General features: G+C 43.0%; 1 protein-coding gene across 2 annotated transcripts in view; it reads right to left on the bottom strand.

Annotated features, from left to right (window-relative positions):
* chd5 (chromodomain helicase DNA binding protein 5) overlaps window positions 1–17,743 on the bottom strand; it is a 34,643-nt gene extending 16,900 nt beyond the window's left edge. For both annotated transcript variants that reach the window (XM_085354550.1, XM_085354551.1), the window contains exons 1-9: window positions 17,677–17,743; window positions 11,061–11,209; window positions 6,100–6,318; window positions 3,837–3,955; window positions 3,030–3,271; window positions 2,823–2,935; window positions 2,549–2,675; window positions 2,060–2,226; window positions 887–1,105 (exon numbers count right to left, since the gene is read on the bottom strand). In XM_085354550.1, the coding sequence (XP_085210676.1) occupies window positions 887–1,105; window positions 2,060–2,226; window positions 2,549–2,675; window positions 2,823–2,935; window positions 3,030–3,271; window positions 3,837–3,955; window positions 6,100–6,318; window positions 11,061–11,209; window positions 17,677–17,743 (1,422 nt within the window). The remainder of the gene's footprint in view (window positions 1–886; window positions 1,106–2,059; window positions 2,227–2,548; window positions 2,676–2,822; window positions 2,936–3,029; window positions 3,272–3,836; window positions 3,956–6,099; window positions 6,319–11,060; window positions 11,210–17,676) is intronic.
* Between the last annotated feature and the right edge of the window lie 1,156 nt (window positions 17,744–18,899).

Here is an 18,899-nt window from a genome sequence, read left to right as displayed (position 1 = left end):
GAATTGAACTTGGAACCGTCTTGCTGTGCGGCAACAGTGCTAACCACCGTGCCACCGTGCTGCCACCAAAGCAAATGTTAAACTAAATATCGTTGTGCACATATACAATTGAGGTTTACTTACACTCATCATGGAGATGAATGTCATGCAAATTTTGGGCTTTTAATGATTTTTTTTAACTGCTCTTTTTCCAGGATGAATGATGAATGAATTGATAGCATACATCTTTATTGACTTTAAAACAATAAGATTTTGGTGCACAAGTTTGTATTTATTTTCAATTTTCTCTAATGCACACAGGGTCAAAAGTATGACAACAGTTCTTTGAAATGGATACAGTCGGTTAAGATTGAACTTCTGGAAAGGGCTTCCTAAAACACAGACCTCGACACTATTGAAAATTTGTGAAGTAGGCTTAAAAACGGGGTACTTTCAAGGAAACCAACCAATTAACTTTACCAATTCTGCCAAGAAGAGTTGTCAAATATCCAGCCAGAATTATGCCATAGGTTTGTTTATGACTACCAAAAGTGTCCTCTCAAGATGCAACTTGCTAAGAAAAGTTTATCCACATATCATTGAGAGTATATGGATATATTAGAAACTACAAGAACTGTGTGGATTATAGTAAATCTAAAATAAATCAAACTTGTGCACTCAGTTCTTGTTTAAAATCATTAAGAGTGTCTGCTGTACAACCATTTATGCTGAAAAAAAAAAACCAGTTCAGAAATCCCAAAGTCCCATTAATAGCATTCATGTCCATCATGAGTGTATGTAAAATGTCCAGTTGTTCTGACTACAACATTTTCATGAACCTATGCCTAATTATTAGCCATTTTAAACAAAATAATATCAAATACTACGGCGACTGAGATGAACTTACCATACAGCGCGGACATAACCACTCCCCATTTGGTATCTCGGGAAGCGGCGGGTTGAGGCAGTGGATATGGTAGGATGATGGGCAGGTATCGCAACACAGCAGCTCTCCTCCATCTTTACAAACTCTGCAAAACTCCATGTGGTCATCCTCTTCCTCACCTGGAGCCTCCTCCTCATCTTCATCTTCATCTTTGGCCTCCCACTGGATTCCCTCCTTCTCCTAGAGGACACAGTTGATGTGGGCATGTTAGGGAGTAAAACTAAGCATACATATTCAGTTTAACTCTGACTATGTCAATTTTTCAGACATAGAGATATTCGCAGAAAGTAAAGTTAAGATAACAAACATCGTAAACACTGACAGTCCAGTTGTTCTTAATTGCGTGATTTCTTGGCTGTTTTTGTGCACAGTCGGGAACAGTTTGTTTGCAGCTTATACACAAAAGCTGCTCACAAAGTCAAAAATTCCTCTTAATAGTCACACAGCCTACAGTCTTTAAATGCTGATCACAAACACTGCTGCACGTTAAGGCAGAAGTCAACTAACATCGTAAGAATAAAAAGCCATTAAAAACAAAATAATAAAAATAACCTGAATGACTCCTGTCAGCACTAATTGTCTAATATCTGAGGTAATGAAGGATTTTAATCTGTTTGTTCTACACTGGGTACAAAGTAACAGTGACCTGAGAGCAACTTCCTGAACTCAGATGGCAAAACATATTCAGGATGGATAATAATGTTTTTTTTGCCTTATTTATCACCTGATTTCCTCACAGTGAGCACAAATCTCTCTGCCTGTGATTTCAGAGCAGGTGTTAACAATACTTCTGAGGGAGTTTCAATCCTTAATAGATGAAAAACCTGACCAGCAAGAAAAAGTTAAAAGACTTCCTAAAAATGAATACTAAAAATTGCATACAGTTTTTTATTAACATGAAAAGAGTTCAGCCTCGTTAACAAACGTATCCTCTGTTAACCCCGTTTTATTGACTCCGTATTCACATCAAACTTGAGCTGATGGTTAAAGATGGTGCCAACAGTTCAGGCTGTTACATTGTATAGCCCTGGACTAGTTGCATCAAAGATATCACCAAAAATAACTCTCATGAATCCAACTTGGGCAGTCACCACCTTACAAAATGTGTCAGTCTGCTCAAACTAATGTACTTACACAGTGTGGACAGCTCCATTTTCCCTCTGGGGCCTTCTCCAGCTCAGGGTCCAGACAGACCAGGTGGTAAGCTCTGGGACAGGTGTCGCACAGGATGATCTCTCCACCCTGCTGGCAAACCTCACAGTAGTCTTGGTGGTCTGTCTCATAGCCATCACCGTCCTCCTCTGGAGAAGGTTACAGAACAATTAAACCTGGGCAGTTCCCTCATATAGAAAGCCACATAGATATGGATGCATAGATAAATGCAAGATAATTACACATTAGAATCCTCTATATAAAAAAATATCTTAATGAGTATAAGCACACTAGCTGCTGTGGAAGACCATCTGCCTTTAGAAAGCATTCCCAGAATAAATAAAGCTTAAAAAAATACATTTTAATTTACTCATTACCCAAAATCAAACAGTCTGGTTCTGAGGGATTTCAATGGGATTTTAGAGGGAAAAACACACCACAGAGCATGGCAAGAGTAGACAGTAAACATACTTTTCCTTTTTTTCCGCCCACGTCGGGCCTTTTTCTTGGTGGCGGCCCCCGAGGTATCAGAAAGCACAGAGGCACTGTGGATGCTGATGTCATCAAAGTCTGACTCCTCTAGGAAGTCCTCCTCACTCTAGAAAAGCAAACACAGAAACTAAGGAGCGCAGAGCTACAGAAAGAATTAAGATAAACCAACTTTCACAATAAGTGCTGCAAACAGGCCGGTGGCTTTGATGTCGTTCAAGGGAAAGCTGAGGGAAAAGGGTTCTGCAAGACATACCGAGGATGCTTTCTTCTTCTTCCCACTTTGGCCCGACTTTGATTTGGTCTTCTTCGGCTTGGGCTTCTTCTTCACTTCTTTCACAGTCTTACTTCTCTTTCTAACTCCTGGTCCTGACACACACAGAGTCAGTCGTGAGATCTGTTAATCAGATGGCATTCTTGCTATCGTTTCTTAAAAATGATCTCGCTTTTTATTAGGTCTTACCCTTTCCCTCTTTGGTTTTGGCTTTTTTGATCGGCCCCAGCTGAGAGCTCAGCTGGCTGCTGCTGACAGACGTTGGCTGTGCCACAGTAACCGTTTCCACTGCAGCAGCCACAGCGGCGGCCACAGCGGTGGCAGATGCACCTTTGAACGGGTTGTTGGCACTGAACTCCCGCCACTTGGCCCCTAACACTGTCATCATCTTTGACATGGGAATCTTCGGGTTCTTCTTGGCAATGAGAGGCCTGAATAAAACCAGGGGGAGATGAAACAACAATGGCAGCTTTATTATGTCACACTTCATTCCTGTTAATAGAAGCTCTGCTTCCCACAGCACTGGAGGGAACTGGGTCTTGATTTGCTGACACTCCACTGCCCCTTAAGTTTTATTCTCCCTGCTTTGCTGTGTGCATGTCATGTTTGCGATTTGTCAGGCAACAGCTTGAGGTTTGGCACGCTGGCCTGTGAAAGATAGTGGGTCAGAGCACCGAGTCCCAGAGCCTGTCACAGGCATCCAGTAAGCAGCTGACTACACACAGGGGGCACTGCAGGAGCTCATGCTCCACTTTGTCAGAGCAGAAGCTTAGCCGAGCCAGACAGCCCCAGGTGAGACAGACTCTTTATACCAACAGCCGAGCTTTCTAGCTCAAACAAAAAGAGCAGTGTTTGCTCGTCACAACACAGTCTAGTCTCACAGTGGAGTTTTGCTGGAAGACTCTCAGAGAATGACTTTGACAGTCCAGAGAAACTGAGGCAAAACAAAGCACTTTAACACAATGAAAGATCATCCAGACAAAATTAGATGCTTGCCTGAGGAACTGGCTGAAAGCCTTGTAGTTGGTTATGGTTTTATAGTCATCCTCAGTGAAGCCATACTGAACATCTTCAAGACCCCATTCGTGCATCAGCTGGCTCGATGATTTGGGCTCCTGGGGGTGTACAGATAACAGATCAACGCACATATGTTAATGATGTTTAATACATGAAATGTGAACATTAAAGTTATTTTAATCTTTTACCCTTCCACATCCACAAACAAAGCATTACACGCCATGTTTTCACGGTCTTTCGGTCTTTCTGCCGCTCCTTGGCAGGTAGCTCCATGCCCTCCTGGGTTTTAATTGCACCTTAGAACACATATGCATCAACACTACAATGAGCGGGTGGAGGGAGGTTTGGAGTCTTCTCCCACCCCCATTCTCTGCGGCCTGCTGGAGCGGGAGGGCTAGTAGGAGGAGTTGGCCGTCCGACTGCGGTCTGGGGTATGGGGCCTCCCTGCTGCTGCGGAGTCGGGGTGGTCTGCCTCTCCCCACCGCAGGGAAAAGGGTAACACCACCTGGGTCTGGGTGCAATTCCCCCCTCCAGGGGCAAGGGTACCTAGACCCGGTTTGTAGAGTACGCTTGGGGAGTGTGATTGTGTGTACAGCGTCTCTTTATGTCTGTCTCCACGTTGGTTGAGTATGGAGTGAGTGCATATGAGAGCATGAGGGTGGGAATGGATGTTTGTGTCTGTGTGTGCCTGTATGTCTGTGTCTATATGTCAGGTTGGGTATCAGACGCCACCTCTCTGGGGACACCTCAGGCCCTCCAAGGTTTGGAGGCCTATCTCCACCCACCACCACTTCCCCTGCCGGTGGCGGACTCCCTCAGGTGTCGGTGTGTTGGTGGTTCTTTGTGTCTGGGGGTGGGCGTCCGGGTACACACCGGCTCACTCCTTGGCGGCCGCTTGTCGGGGCCTGGGGCCTGGGGCTCGCTCGGGCCCCTTTGGAGGTGGGGTGCCCCCGGCCTCTCGGCCTGGGGCCCGGTCACTCAGGCGCAGCTGGGGGCCGGCGGAGCTCACGGGCGCGTCACTGCAACTCCCCCTGACTTCTGCTCCGCGGCTGCTGGGCGAGCCCTCATCTGGGACTCTCCTCAGCTCTTACTGGAACAGTGGCGCGGCTGCCCCTCTGTTGGTCTTCCATGGTCTCTTGTGTTCTGGGGGCCTCTGGATGTCTGGAGTTTTGATCTCCTCCATACCCGCTTCACACCCTGGAGGACGGGGCTGTGGCCCCCCCACACTCCCTAGCAGATCATTACATGGAGAAACCTTTGGAATGCAAGCATGCTGATCCACACAGGTATGCACACATGGGTATTCACAGACGCGGACTAAAGCTTTCTTGGCTGCTGCCTCAAAGCACACTGTGCGCTGTCTATCTTGCGTGCTGCACAATATCGTTTATTATTTAGTAAATATTGATATCTATGACTAGCTAGTTTATTGTGATGGTGCTTTGTTTTCTCTATTATTATGTTGCTCTTTGTTGTTTGCTGTCTCCTCTGTTTGTTTTTTTTGTTTGTTTTTTTTTTTTTCTCCATACAGGTGACCCAGGAGTTCTTTTTTTTTTTCTCTCTCTTCCCCCCCCTTCTCACCGTCTCTTCTCCCCTTTGGTTTTCTTTCTTTCTCTCCCCCTCTTTCTCTCATTCATTCCCCCTGTCCTATTTATTTAAAAAAAAAAAAAAAAAAAAAAAAAAAAAAAGACACTATTTTTTTTTCAAAGCAAGCCTATAATTATGATAACTATGCTAAAAAGTTAAACACCTTCCCCGACTTCATCTACCATTAGTCAATTGAGACTTAATATTAAATTTAGTCTTGGCATCATTACGTTTTTTCATTATCGTCAGATTACTGTATAAAGAAACGGTCACTTATTTTGATAAATGTGATTTTTACACATGCAGTACCCCCCTGAACTTCTCTAGAGATTAGCTGACAAAGGTGAGAGAAATGCAAATGTGCATTACAAAGGGATCAGACTCTAAACGCTCTTTAACCTGCCGGTTTCCTCCATTTGCACATGTGAGAACAGCAGGTAATTGTCCAGCAAATTCACAGTCCAGCTCCCTGCATATTTCACCCGGGCAGCTCACTGACCTTAACCAAGTGGAGTTAAAGCATGGAGAACAGGGCTGGTCTTGTGCTGTGTGATAACAACTTTGGACAATTTCTGCACACATTACCTAGAGCCCCCTACAGACTTTAATGTTCATTTGAAACACAGTCATGTCAGCATCATGAACATACACTTACTTTCATGTTACCATCATCGTCGTCATCATCGTCATCCTCTTCATCTCTCTTCTTCTTTCTGGGCTTTTTCTCTTTCTTCTCCTTGGGTTTCTTCTTCTTCTTCTTGGTGGGACCATACATGCTGCTCTCACTTTCGGAGCCGATTTCCGGACGTTCCCGTTCCTCCTCCACCTCTGAAATCTCTTCCAGGTCACTGTCAAGTCGTGCCTGAATTGTTCCCTGGAGGATTTTGAGAAGGTAAAAAAAAAACCATTACATATACACCAACAACCAGCATGTTGTTTAATTGTGCAAAGGTTAATATGTCACTCTTTCTCAGTCTCAATCTGGCATCTTTACAGGCTGAAAGTATATTTTAGTATATTTGGATTTATATTTTTACTAAATGAAAATGTTGTCTAAGCTATTTCTTTGATGTAGTGTAGAGCTTCTGCCAAGCAGCTATTTTTATAAATGTAAACACGTAGAATCTGGCTTTGAATCTCGCTTCAGCTCTGTACCTAAGGGCGCGAGCGTGACTGACTAAAGCTGCCATCAAAGCCAGATTCCTGAGACACAACTAGATTCCAGGTTTGGATTTTACAAACAGCAGGACAAAAGAAATCTAGGCGCAATCTTCTGAGACCCAATTTTATATCTAGCGCTAAAAAGGTGGGGATAATTAAAATACTAAACTTGATAAAGCAAATAAGCATGACATTAATTTTGCCAGGGTGAGGGATTAGAGCTCCCACAGAGGCCACCCACTCTAAAAACATATTCTGTGAATGCACTTTAAAGCAGTTTAGATAAAAGCTACTACTTGATGGCATTTGCATAAATTAAATTACATCACTCGAAAGTGTCGCTGCCTTGCTAATATGATAACTCTTCTGCCTGTGATGAAATATTTAAATTAGTACAAGTAAGCAGTGACTTGATGAAGAGTCAAGGCGGCTGCATGGTCACCTTTTAAATGTGCTTTTACATGAAATGAAAACCCAGAAAAAGAGCACTTCAGGTACCCAAGCCAATCAGAGCTCAGCGTTAATCTGTAGCCTGAGTTGCATCCTACTGGTTTAATATGAGACATCTGGAAGGCTGTATGGATTTAACAGTTAACAGGTGTTGTTTGTGTGACCAAGAGTGCTGCATATGAACAAATTTGCTAGTGGTTGCTCACGATAGTATGTGCGCATGAGTAAGCGAGAGAGGGAAAGTGTGCTGTTTCTCTCATCATGCACATGCCACCTAATTATTTGTGTTTGAATGTGGTAGGCCTGTGGAAGTTTCCATTTGTGCCCCTGTCTCTGACTGGGCACGTTCCTGTGAGAGAGCATTTTTGTGTGTTTGTGGACATGTTGGGGTTTTTTTTGAGCGTGTGTGTGTGGGTGCGCTCATTCTTTGTGAGTGCTTTCCTTTTAAAAAAAAAAAAACAAAACGCTATTTTTGTGAGAGTTCCTCTTCGCGTGTGTTTATGCATATGTAAAACATGACTGTATGTGAGAGTGAACTTGTGTGTGCACATGCAGTGGAGCAAAATTAGAGCACAGCAGCTTTGTGCTCTGCTCGCTGCCTGTTGCTCAGCAGGCCTGTATGGCTCCATGGAGAGACTTGCAGGCGTTTCGCTCTGTAGCGCAGTGGAAAGGCTCACGTTGCCGCAGCGCCCGCCAACCCTACCAGCAGCCTGGCTGTGTTGCCATGGTGACCAAATTTGAGCAGTGTCTGGCTCTCTCTAACTCTCTCTCTCGTTCTCTCTCTTTCTCTCCTCCTCTTACTTTCTCTCCTTTACATCTCATAGCTCTCCTCTCTCACCCCTCCACCCCATTATTTTCTCTCTCACTCTATCTCTTAACTTCTCCCCCTTTCTCTTTCCTCTCTCACTCTTTCTTTCTATCCTGCCACTCACTCCCCCCACCCCCCACACACACTCTATCACAGCAGCAGCCAATGGAACAGCGCCATCCAATCAGACACGTTTGCATAACGAGCTTGTTATGCAGAGGCCTGTGGTTGCAGAGCCAGTGCTCCAGCACCCGTCTAGACAAATCTCATTTATGCATAAGAAGAAGAAGGAGGGAGAGAGAGAGAGAGAGAGAGAAAGAAAGAAGGAGAGAGAGAGAGTAAATTGAAGATTGTGGATGGGGGATGGGGTGGAGATGGAGGAGCAAAAAGCAAAGAAGCAGAACCACCATTGAGAGCAACTGCAAAGACAAGGTGAAACTGTGCAACAGTCTCTTGGTGGCCCTGAGTTCAATGTTAAACACATATCATAAAAGCAAAGGACACAACAGCACAGCAGCAAAGATGGTGTCTGTTCTTTCAGAGGAAAGAAAATCAGATAAGTGCTGATAACCTAATCAAATTAGATGCTTTCCCATAATGGCTCTGCCTTAGGGAGATTGGAGCGGATGCCACAGAAAATATCAAATGAGCGAAGAAGTGGATGTTCAATAAAATGTAGTGCAACAGGAAAAAAAAAAGAAAACTGCTCTAAGAATTTATTTTATGGTTTCTAAACAATGGCCTCTCCTTTTCTCCAGAAATCAGAAACAGCTCTTTGTTGACTCACAATCCCAGAGAGGATACTGAAGTTATAAAAACAAGACAGAAGCTCATCTCAAACCGACTGTATTTCAGCAAAATGTGAATGCTACAAGAACCAGCTACATGGTTTTTTTTTTATTGTGGCCAAAATGCAGCAGTTTCCTCTGCTGCTAAAATGAATTGTTTTCCATAAACCCAGAATTCACTGATTTAACAGATATTTTATTAAAAAGCCCATTAAATATCCTGTCATATCTACACAGCTCTTTGTTTCACTGCAGACTGGAGAAGACGAGTAAACACAGCGCACCTCTCTGTGGCTATCATTCCTCCTGCCAGTAGCTGTGAACTCAGACTGGGATGTGCTACTGACAGTCTCTGACCCCAATTGACTTTTGGCCCCTGTCTGACACCAGCCTTTGGGGAGTAACTGGAAGTGAATTACAGGAGCAATGGTTTCTGAATGGGAGGCAAAAAAAGACACAAATACAGCAAGGTGGGGAGCAAGAAAGCAAGACTGAAAGAAAGCAGCAGCATCGTAATCAAAGCAAAGTGAGGTGATGCATGTGGGAGACAAGAGGAGAGGGAAGAAAAGGAGAATACAGAGCAGTGTCTGTGAGTTAGGGAAAGGAGAGTGTCACAGGGAGCCCCCCGCTTCATTAGCTCAGTGAGACCCAGAGCTTAGTGTTTACCACGAGCAGCCAAAGGGCCGAGTGGCAGCATGGTCAGCCAAACTCCTCACGGTACTGCTGGCATCTCCAGTCAGCGGAGGGGAACATCCTGGCTATGTCACTGACACGGTTACAGCTCGCCAACATGAGCGGGGAGATCACTGGGAATACAGCAAATTCCTGTAATTACTGAATAATAAATATTTCTTTTAGCCTCTGGGCTTTTGAAGAAACAAAACTTTTCCAGAAGTTAAAGGGCTGACTTTATTTGTAGGATGGCCCTTCAAGCTGCAGATCATGAAGTAATGCTGGATCAAATGCATTGTTTGGTAGTGCAAACGGGGTCATTCGTAGACTTATTAGCCCAAAGATAATCATCATCCAAATTTCAGCACTTTTAACCACAAGGTCACTGTATGAATAAAACTGGATCTCTAACCTAAAACTGCTGGTTTCAATACACTCTGCTTGTTTTTTCCCTGCTATACCCTTAGAAAGCTTATTTACGCTTCTTTTGATGGATGCAAATTTGTACAAAGAAAAGTTTCTACATAAAATGGCGTAAAACTGGGTAAAAAGATGGATTTTAGCAACTCTGGAATGACGCACTGCATCTCAGTTTTTCTACTATATTTTTGGTGCTCTAAATACTACAAAATAAAATGTATTTTTCACCATTATATTCAAGAGAAAGGAAACATGTCTAGAGCCAATATCTACAAAATTGGGCAGGTCATACAAATGAATAAATAGCACTAGAGGCCTGATGAAAAATATGCAAGAACCATCTCTTTAATAATAAATTGAAAATTAAATAATTGATCATTTATAAACAATGTCTCCTCAGAAAATGGAACTGAAATAATATAAAGTACAGTACTGACTTTAGCATCCATCCATTTTCTAAAAAACTGACTAATGAGGGTACACTCTGCACAGGTAACCAGTCAATCACAGTGCTAATGCAGCAAAACAGATAATCACACACTCTTGCATGCCCATGACCCATTTAGAATCATCTATTGACCTAAATCACTTTGATATGAGGAACCCGGCACACCTGAACGAAACACGTGGAGACACAAAGAAAGTGTCCAACCTCCACACAGACAAACCCTGAGCAGAGGGGTTGTAACCTCCTTGCTGTGAAGAAGCAAGCGCTAACCACGACACTACTGTGCAACCTCTTAATGCTGCAATTTTTCCTTATTCTCTAACTGTCTCCTTTAGCCACATGTGACCTATTCAGCAAAAGCAGCAGGCGTTCACCTCATAAGCTGTAAAATTATCAACATCACGCTGGTGTTAATGCTCTGAGCCAATCAAGTCTCAATCCTGCTATCTAAATATTGGAAATTAGAGGCTAGAGGCGAAGGACTGTCAAAACCGCTCTGTCATAACTCTCACTCCCGCTACTGGATAGGCATGAACACATTGCCTCTGACCTACAGTCCCTGCCATCAGCACCAGCACCACAGGCACAAATCTACACTCTAAACTGTCGTTTGGAACCCACAGCTTACACTGGCAGTAACAGTGACAATGCTGCCAACCTCCCCTAAGCCTGAGACAGTCCACTGCCTCTCATTTAGATTACAGAGGCAGTCCAGCAGCCAAAACACACCTTTGATCCAATTGCAGAGACATCAAAAGAGCGATGGTTTGAGAAATAGAGAATGCGGGATATGGCTAGAGCCAAAATGCCTGCCAAGCTGTTGTGTCCGAGGTCTGGACAGATGGTGCTGAATGTGAATTATGCCTTACCTCTTTTTTCCTCTTCTTAACTTTCGGCAGTTTTCCCTCCTTCATCTTTTTGGGCTTCTTCTTTTGTTGTTTGAGGGACTCGTCGTCAGAAAAGAAGCGGTCGAGAGGTGTGAGGGGAACTGTGTTGCGCTCACCTTCGTCATCCTCATCTGAACACGGGGGAAAGGAGAATTATTTGCTTAGTACACTTAAACGACACCGATAATTCAGCTTGTAATAAGACTAAACTGACACATTCAGCCTGACTCGTACATTTTTCTGCCTCAGTGAGTGGTTATTCAATTTTTTGATTTTGTTTGATCAAAGTGAGGATATGAATCTACTCTGAATTAAACACCTTTGAGTTTTGAAATTGGGCAGCAAAACAAGAGATGAAGACGTAACCCCGGGTTCTGGGAAATCGAAATTTCTGACATTTCAGACAAAATGGTTAATCAAAAAGATTAAAAATGAACAATAGATGTTGCAAATATTCATTTGCTGCAGGCTCTACTGTGAAAGCTCACCACGATGAAAAGTCAGTTAGCCTCCTGTGAAAATAACAATGATGAATCAATGTCAGACCAACAGGAGCACTTGGCAAAATCAACCTCATAATCACACATCATTGAGTGTGCATCAACTTTACCCATCAAAACACAAATAAATGGAGTGCGTGCCCTGCCGCTAAATGGGAACTCCCTGGAGGACCACTGAGGTATACTGAGCATATCTTCTGCCTTTAATGCTTGCTGGGACTAAAGGGACCTGCTGCTGGTTGTCAGCTGTACCGCCTCAAAGCTGCTGTGTAAACGTGCTGACTGCTGAGCACAGCAGACTTCGCTGATGCCACAGTGGGTCACAGAGGAGTAAGTAAGGGAGAGAGACAGTCCCAAACAATACATCTCTGTAAAAAGTCACACAGAGAAAATATTGTACACACATGATGCAACTCTAGTGCCCCAAAAAGGTTTATTTAATCTCATTTTCCCAACTGTCTCGCTGTCTCTTCCAGTCTGTCTATCTGCATGTCTCCCGTCTCTCTGTGTCTCACGCAGACAGACTGGAGGGCATGAAATATGCAGCACATGTATCAGAGTCAATCAGCCAACACTAGCCCTGCAGTCTACCACTCCCCTGGGTAGCTGGAGTGAGAGATTGGGGAGGAGGGATTCCTGTGTAGTAGACACACAAACCTCACCAGCCACTTATCCTCTATTTAGCAAAGCTAGCAGGAGGTATTCCACGCATACACATACAGTACACTGATTTCAAAGCCTTAATCAGAGGCAATGTCAAACTCATTGTGCTGTCCTGGCTTCCAGATGAACTGTGTCATCCTTTCCTCAACCCTGACTGGGGGTAACTTGTGCTTTTCTTGGCCAATATTATTATAGGAAATGTGCTGACAGACATTTACTGCCTTGCTACTCATTCCTTCTTTCTTCTTGTCCCACAGACCTTGGTGTTTTTCTTCACTTTCTTTTTTTCTAAATAAAGCCTTGAGTTTATGTATTCAGTAGCTCAAACGGGCAACTCTTTTGTGTCTCAGATGCATGGTTAGCCACCTGCCAGGCAACTTATGACGACAGCACGGCAGAGCCTTACATCTCTCTCAGATGCACAGATGATGACATGGCTCAGGTGCAGATCGAGATGGCTTTGGATTACACAAAGCGTACAGTTCATATCTCTGTGCCCTTGGCTCTGCTTATTGTAAAATAAATCAATCCAACTTGACAGTGGTGATGCGGTGTTACTGATGTGGGGTTTAAATGGTTCGGTGATAAGCACCTAATTCACTTTGAGCAGACTGAGCGGAGTTCTTTTTAGCCATGCTGGTGCTGAAGCTCAAGGTCTGACAATGTCAGCCTCTTGGTTGTTTAACCTCTATGGTTCAGACTAAAATTTCTCAATAACTAGAGAATGGACTGACATGAAATTTGATACAGAAGTTCAAGGTCCCCAGCGGATGAGCCCTACTTTGATGATATTTTCACCATGAGTTCAGTATATGCAGTTTTAAATGAACTATTTCAACTGGTTTATTGTGAGATTTCATACACACATCCACGGCGCATTAATAATGATCTGTTCTTCTGCACTATAATCTAGTCGATTTTTTTAATTTGCAGAAAAAATGGCAGTCATACATTATTTTACTGCTGTACCATTGTGCTTTGTGCGCTCATTACTGTAATTAATGATGGCACTAAACTATATATATATGTTCTAAATATAAAATCTGCCAAACATCAGCCTGTAAGCGCTGTAACTGGGGCCATGTTAGCTTGCTGACATTTCTTTAACAGAACCACGTGCTGATAACAGATTGTCAGAGAGTCAAATAAAATATTGAACACATGGGTTCTCAGTAATCATTTTTTGTTACACAGGAATGTGTCACAGCAATGCAGCTCCCTGAAACAGCTCTGTGTTTATCACCTGAATTGCCTTAAAATCTGAACCCTGACTAAAGTAAATGGCCTGTGAAGTCCCCGTGGGGAAAGCCATCAGGGGAGAGATATTCTTTCTGCTTGGTGACTGGACCAGGCAGTGCCAGGTGTTGGAAGTAGGGGAGGTTGCTCAGTCATGTGGCACACCGAGGTCTGGCAACAGATTGTGTTAGGAAGACGACCAAAGCTCCAGTTGGCAAACAAGCCTTCTGTAAAATGTGGCACAGACACAGTTCTGACCTTCCTGCAAGGGCTTGGCCACCAGACTGACCCATTAGAAGGGAGATTCATGAACGAGTCCCAAGTGAGGAAGATAGAGTTTACTGGAAAGCACATTAGTCATTTCTCTGTTGGCCCCTGTGTGGAAATACCCACTTAATGCTGCCCAGCATTGCTTCCCACAATGCAGGGAAGACGAGGCCAAAGGGTTTCCTATCTTCATCGATTAGGTACTTATGGCTCAGGCTTTAAATGCCTTCAGACAAAAGCATCCGTAGGCTATTATTAGAAAATGTTATCATCTAAGTGATGGAAGGATAAAGCCTAAATAGCATCATTAAATTGTAGTATATCTATTCTAAGGTCATAGCACATCCCATATAAACAGGTAGGAAACAGATAAGAAATGATGTTCCACTCATTTGCAAAAATATATTTAAAAGCATGTTTTTTTATGCTTACGCTACATACACACACATTAAGAAAAAAAAACTGTGTCAACTTTCACAGTGAGGGATCCAAAAATAGCCCCTTTTCCAACTGGGGATAACATTTGTAGGCACACAAAAGCCCATGATAATCTTTCAATTTTATGGAAGAACAAAGCAATTAAAACAGAAAACACAATGGAACAATCTGTGACAGTGTAAGTGCCCAGAGTGAAACAAAGGGACTTAGGACACTACGTGGCACAACAAATAAAGACTGTGATAGGATAGCATTTTGGGGTCTGAAGTCCCCACACAATGTGCTCCCACACTGTTGTGTTTTAATTGCACTGAAGTGTCTTCATGGTAGAAAACTCTGACCTGGATTTCTGACCTTGTCTATCACTTTCAAGCCTGCTGATGAGGTCATAAACTGTCTGGAAAGTGCTTCGTGTATCAGCAGCATAACAATTGATCCGCAGCATTTTGTTGTGATGAGTGCGTGATATGACAAATTAAAAGAAAGTTATTCCAATAAAACAGTCATATTTTCAGACTAGAAAGACTGACTCCCTTTTGTGAACAATTTCATGATGACAAAACCAATATGGACCACTGTGTCGGAGTTTCACTAGATTTACCCTCGAGTAGGTACATTGTGCGTCATCATAGAGGATCACACTGGTATTTATTATATTACAAGAAATTTTTTTTGAAGCCTGAAACACATGACTACAAAAATCCCATCAAAGCATATTTAAGCAATTTAAACACATTCTTCATTTTTTTGACTTAATTAATACTGACATATATTCACTCACCTGCCATATTCAGCTGCAGCCTTCCTTTCTTATACATGTTTAACAAACTAATGCGTTACTGAGGACACACATCAGTGCCTGTATTCTCCCTCTAAATATGGATGGCAGTCACAGATGTTGCTCTAACTCCCCCTCTGACTCTCCGTTCTCTTTGTCTGCCTCCTTTTTCACTTGCTTACTGCTAAGATGCACATAAATGCACATAAAAACTAGCAAGTTCAAATTACCCTCGTCAAAAAATATGTATATAAACAAAAGAAATGTGTGTTTAATGCAAAAGATTTTCTCAAATAATGCAGATATCACAATACTCAGACCTTGTGTTAAACGCAGAGGTAATTTTTGAATATTGTGGCGTATATTACCTTTTTCTGTCTAAGAAATGGTAACCAGTGGTACCCTTGAATTTCGTAATTGTATGCATTCTACCTCATTTTTTGTGACAGCACTTCAAAGCCTCAGATGTTCAAGAGCTTTATAACACACATACGAAATGAGCAAGGATTGCAATTTGGCAACTCAGTACTGTGACAACTGCTCACAATTAAGCCACCGAAGTAGTGTCCCAGTAAATGACTTTTCGTCACTCCGTAACGAGCAATACCAAATACCAATGCAACAGACACACCAGCAAGATGTTTAATAAATAAAACTTCTTGTGCCTTCTTTCACATGTATTCTATACTCCACATCACTGCATTATTTGAGCAACACTTAAGATGAGGAGGGCCTGCTGCTAGAGAAAACATTGCATTGGATTTTAGAAGCTTCATTTCATGCTGAATCTACACTGATCGGCCAATAAAAAGCAGTCACACACTCACATATTTCATTTGATCATGGCCAGCATTCATCAAGGCATCATTTCAATAAGCTTATGCAATGTCACAACACCTATTTCCACCTAGAGCTGTGTTACTTTCATGCCTTGTATTGGCGATGGGCTTGACAGTCTGCTAAATCTTCTCTAGCAAATCCCAAAGATTCTTAGAGGGGTTAAAGTCTGTACTCTGCGGTGGCCAGTCCCTGTTGGAAAATGATGTCTCGTGCTCATTGAATTGCTCTTTCATGTTTTAACCCAATGAATCCTGGTACTGTCATCCAGGAAAATGTCTTTGTTATCGGGGAAGAACAAAAACCACTGATGGAAAAACCTGGTCATTCAGTATATTGAGGGAGTCAGCTGACCTCATTTTTTTGGGGTGATTTGACTTCGCTGAAACTAGCTCTCTGATCCAAAGCAGGGCTCTTACTTTCCGACCTTTCTGACTTTTGTTTTTGGCTTTGGAGTGTATTTTACAACCACAAACATTTTCCACATGTGAAAGTGAAGCAGAGGGCAAAGCAGGACTTTTTAAATCATGCCCTTGACATCAACCATCTGATGTTTGGAGCAAGCTATAAGAACTTTAAAATAAAAGGAACTTCATTGGCTGCACGGGACAATCTTATGTCTGGATATTCAGCTCAGCAGGCTGCAACAAGAGGGCACTTCATCACCTGAGCTGCTGCATCACTAGATCAAGAAACCAATCATTAGCAGTTCAGAACTGGGTTTGTGTTGCGCAGATGAAGATTCTGATGATGCCTGCTCTTTGGTGTACATTATGGACCACACAGTTAGCAATTTGAGTAAATGTCACAAGTAACCACAGCCATGCCTGCCAAAAAACTAAGACTGGGATTCCCCTGTGCCCTAGGATTGACACCTGCCAGAAAGTCTAACAAACTTACCAGCCAAAAGAAAACAAAAATGGCCAAAATTTGGCAAGTACCTTATTGTGCATGGTCATTAATTAGGGAATCTTAAAACCCCCTGTGACTTGATTTGATCTTGACCATTTTTTTTAAAGGAGGAAACTGTAGGAGCACTGAAAGCTGGTTCACTGCCAGAGTCGATGACATGTTCATTTTTCAGCCTGGAGAATTTTATTGCATAGGTTCTCCTGTATGAACTTGCTATGTGAAATGAATTAGCAGCACGCAGAGAATGTGGGTTAGAGTTAATTCCAGTTCGCGCACGACCCAGAGCTGAAGGGCTGCCGGTGACCTAACCGGTGTCATCAACGTCCAAGGCAAAGGAGCACACTTGATAAGCTCTGTTTACTGTAGCCCACACGTGGCTTTCACACCTCTGCGGCCATGCAGTGGGAGAAAAAAGAATTAAAGTTGAAACAGCTTCCTAATCACTAGCGCTAACGGCAGCGCATCATCCACAACAAAATGAACACGCACGTTGTCACCGGAGCCCCCCTTCTTTTTTTTCCACAAAAGAGCACATCCACGAGCTAAAAAGGGACAGAAAATAGCCAATGGACACACTGACACGGAAACGAGCAAAGTACGGGTTTTTTAACAGCTCTCTGAACAAAACTTGTGTTTGGACTCAAAGCCATTCACTTGTACACGCATGCAGTCTGTGAAAGAAAAGGCAGCCCACAGAAACCATGCAGCAGCGTTTCCATCGTGCCCCCAAATCAGGATGAATGTGAGGACAGCTGTGGGGGGGAGAGATTTAAAAAAAAAACTACAACCCTTTGCCACCTTTAAGACTGCAGGTCGTACAAAAAAAAAATAATAGCATGACTCTGCTTATTGCACCCCACCCCTCCTCTCCGGTCTCAGGAACGCAGGACAAGCCCTTTTCCCCGCATTCAAGGCGTAGCGGCGCAAAATTATCTGAAGGACACCCCGCCTCTCCCCTTTCCCTCACCTGGTATATCGTCTTCAAAATCCATGTCGTCTTGTCCCTCGTCTTCATTGCTCAGCGACCCCGGCATCTTTATCTCATAGCCCCCAAACCCCTTTTAGGCTGGGAATACTGAAAGTTAACCCTCCAGACGCCGCAGCACAGTCTCTTTCTTCACCCAAAAAGAATAGTATTCGTCGCTGTGAAAAATGTAAGATTTTTTTTTTATTTCTGTGCAACGAACATGGGGCTTTCTCTCCACGAGTAAAATAAATTATTTTTTTTTTTTTAAAAAATATATATATTCCAATGATCTCTATCCAGGTCTTCCAGTCTGAAAAATAAGAAAGACAAAAATGGAACACACATGCCCAGATTGTGACGTCTGGTCTGTTGCCATGACGATGCATCCCATAATTTCACCCACAACTAGTTAGTCATACTCTCCTAGTTACCACTTCAACTAGTAGCGTGCAAAAAAAATGCACATCGAGCGCCGTGTGCTGCTAATAGACGGATGCACTCCCCGCGCCTGTCCATTTCCTTTTGGAAGTCCGGAGAATTGAGACAGAAACTTCTCCCACTTTCTCGCACAGCTGCTGCTCTATTCACTCACAAGCTCCACTCCAAAGTGTGTCTGCAGGTGGAAACACAGCATTGCTTTCTATTTTGAAGCCAAACCGTTTGTGTAAACGGACGTTTTGGTTGATTTGGACGTCAATTAAGGCATAAAACCCCCAACTAACTATCACCCGACTCGATTTCATCTTGCAAGCGACCACACTGTCCTGACAAAGCACACACAAGTGCAGGCTGATGACTGCAAGCTGTGAGGAGTCCTGACTGCCAGTGGTCTAACTGTTGTCAAGGTTACCACAGCTGTATCACAGGATGCCCCACAGAGAGCTGAGCAGAGGAAGTATCAGCTTCAGCGTCACTTTATCTTTTATCAAAATATACAAATGAAAGGCTGAGAGTTCCAGCTCATCCCACATCCTGCAGGATTTTAGGGGGGTGGGGGCAAATCACACAATGCAAATAAACATTTTTGTAACCAGGTGACAAAAAAAGCACCATCCCACATCAGAATAAAGAACCAGAAAACATTCCTAAATCTAAAAATGTCAGGTTTATATGCAATTTACACATGCAAAATTGTCATCATGCATCTAAATAGCAAGGATTATTTTTGAAAAACGCTAAATGAAATCAGAGTGCACAGTCACATGTTCTTATCTCTGTTTTTA

This window comes from Diplotaxodon limnothrissa, linkage group LG5 (genome assembly GCF_057381915.1).
Source record: "Diplotaxodon limnothrissa isolate DT_005_m linkage group LG5, D_limnothrissa_male_GT1.1, whole genome shotgun sequence".
NCBI classification, from domain to species: domain Eukaryota; kingdom Metazoa; phylum Chordata; class Actinopteri; order Cichliformes; family Cichlidae; genus Diplotaxodon; species Diplotaxodon limnothrissa.
This window is presented reverse-complemented; position numbering and strand designations above follow the sequence as displayed.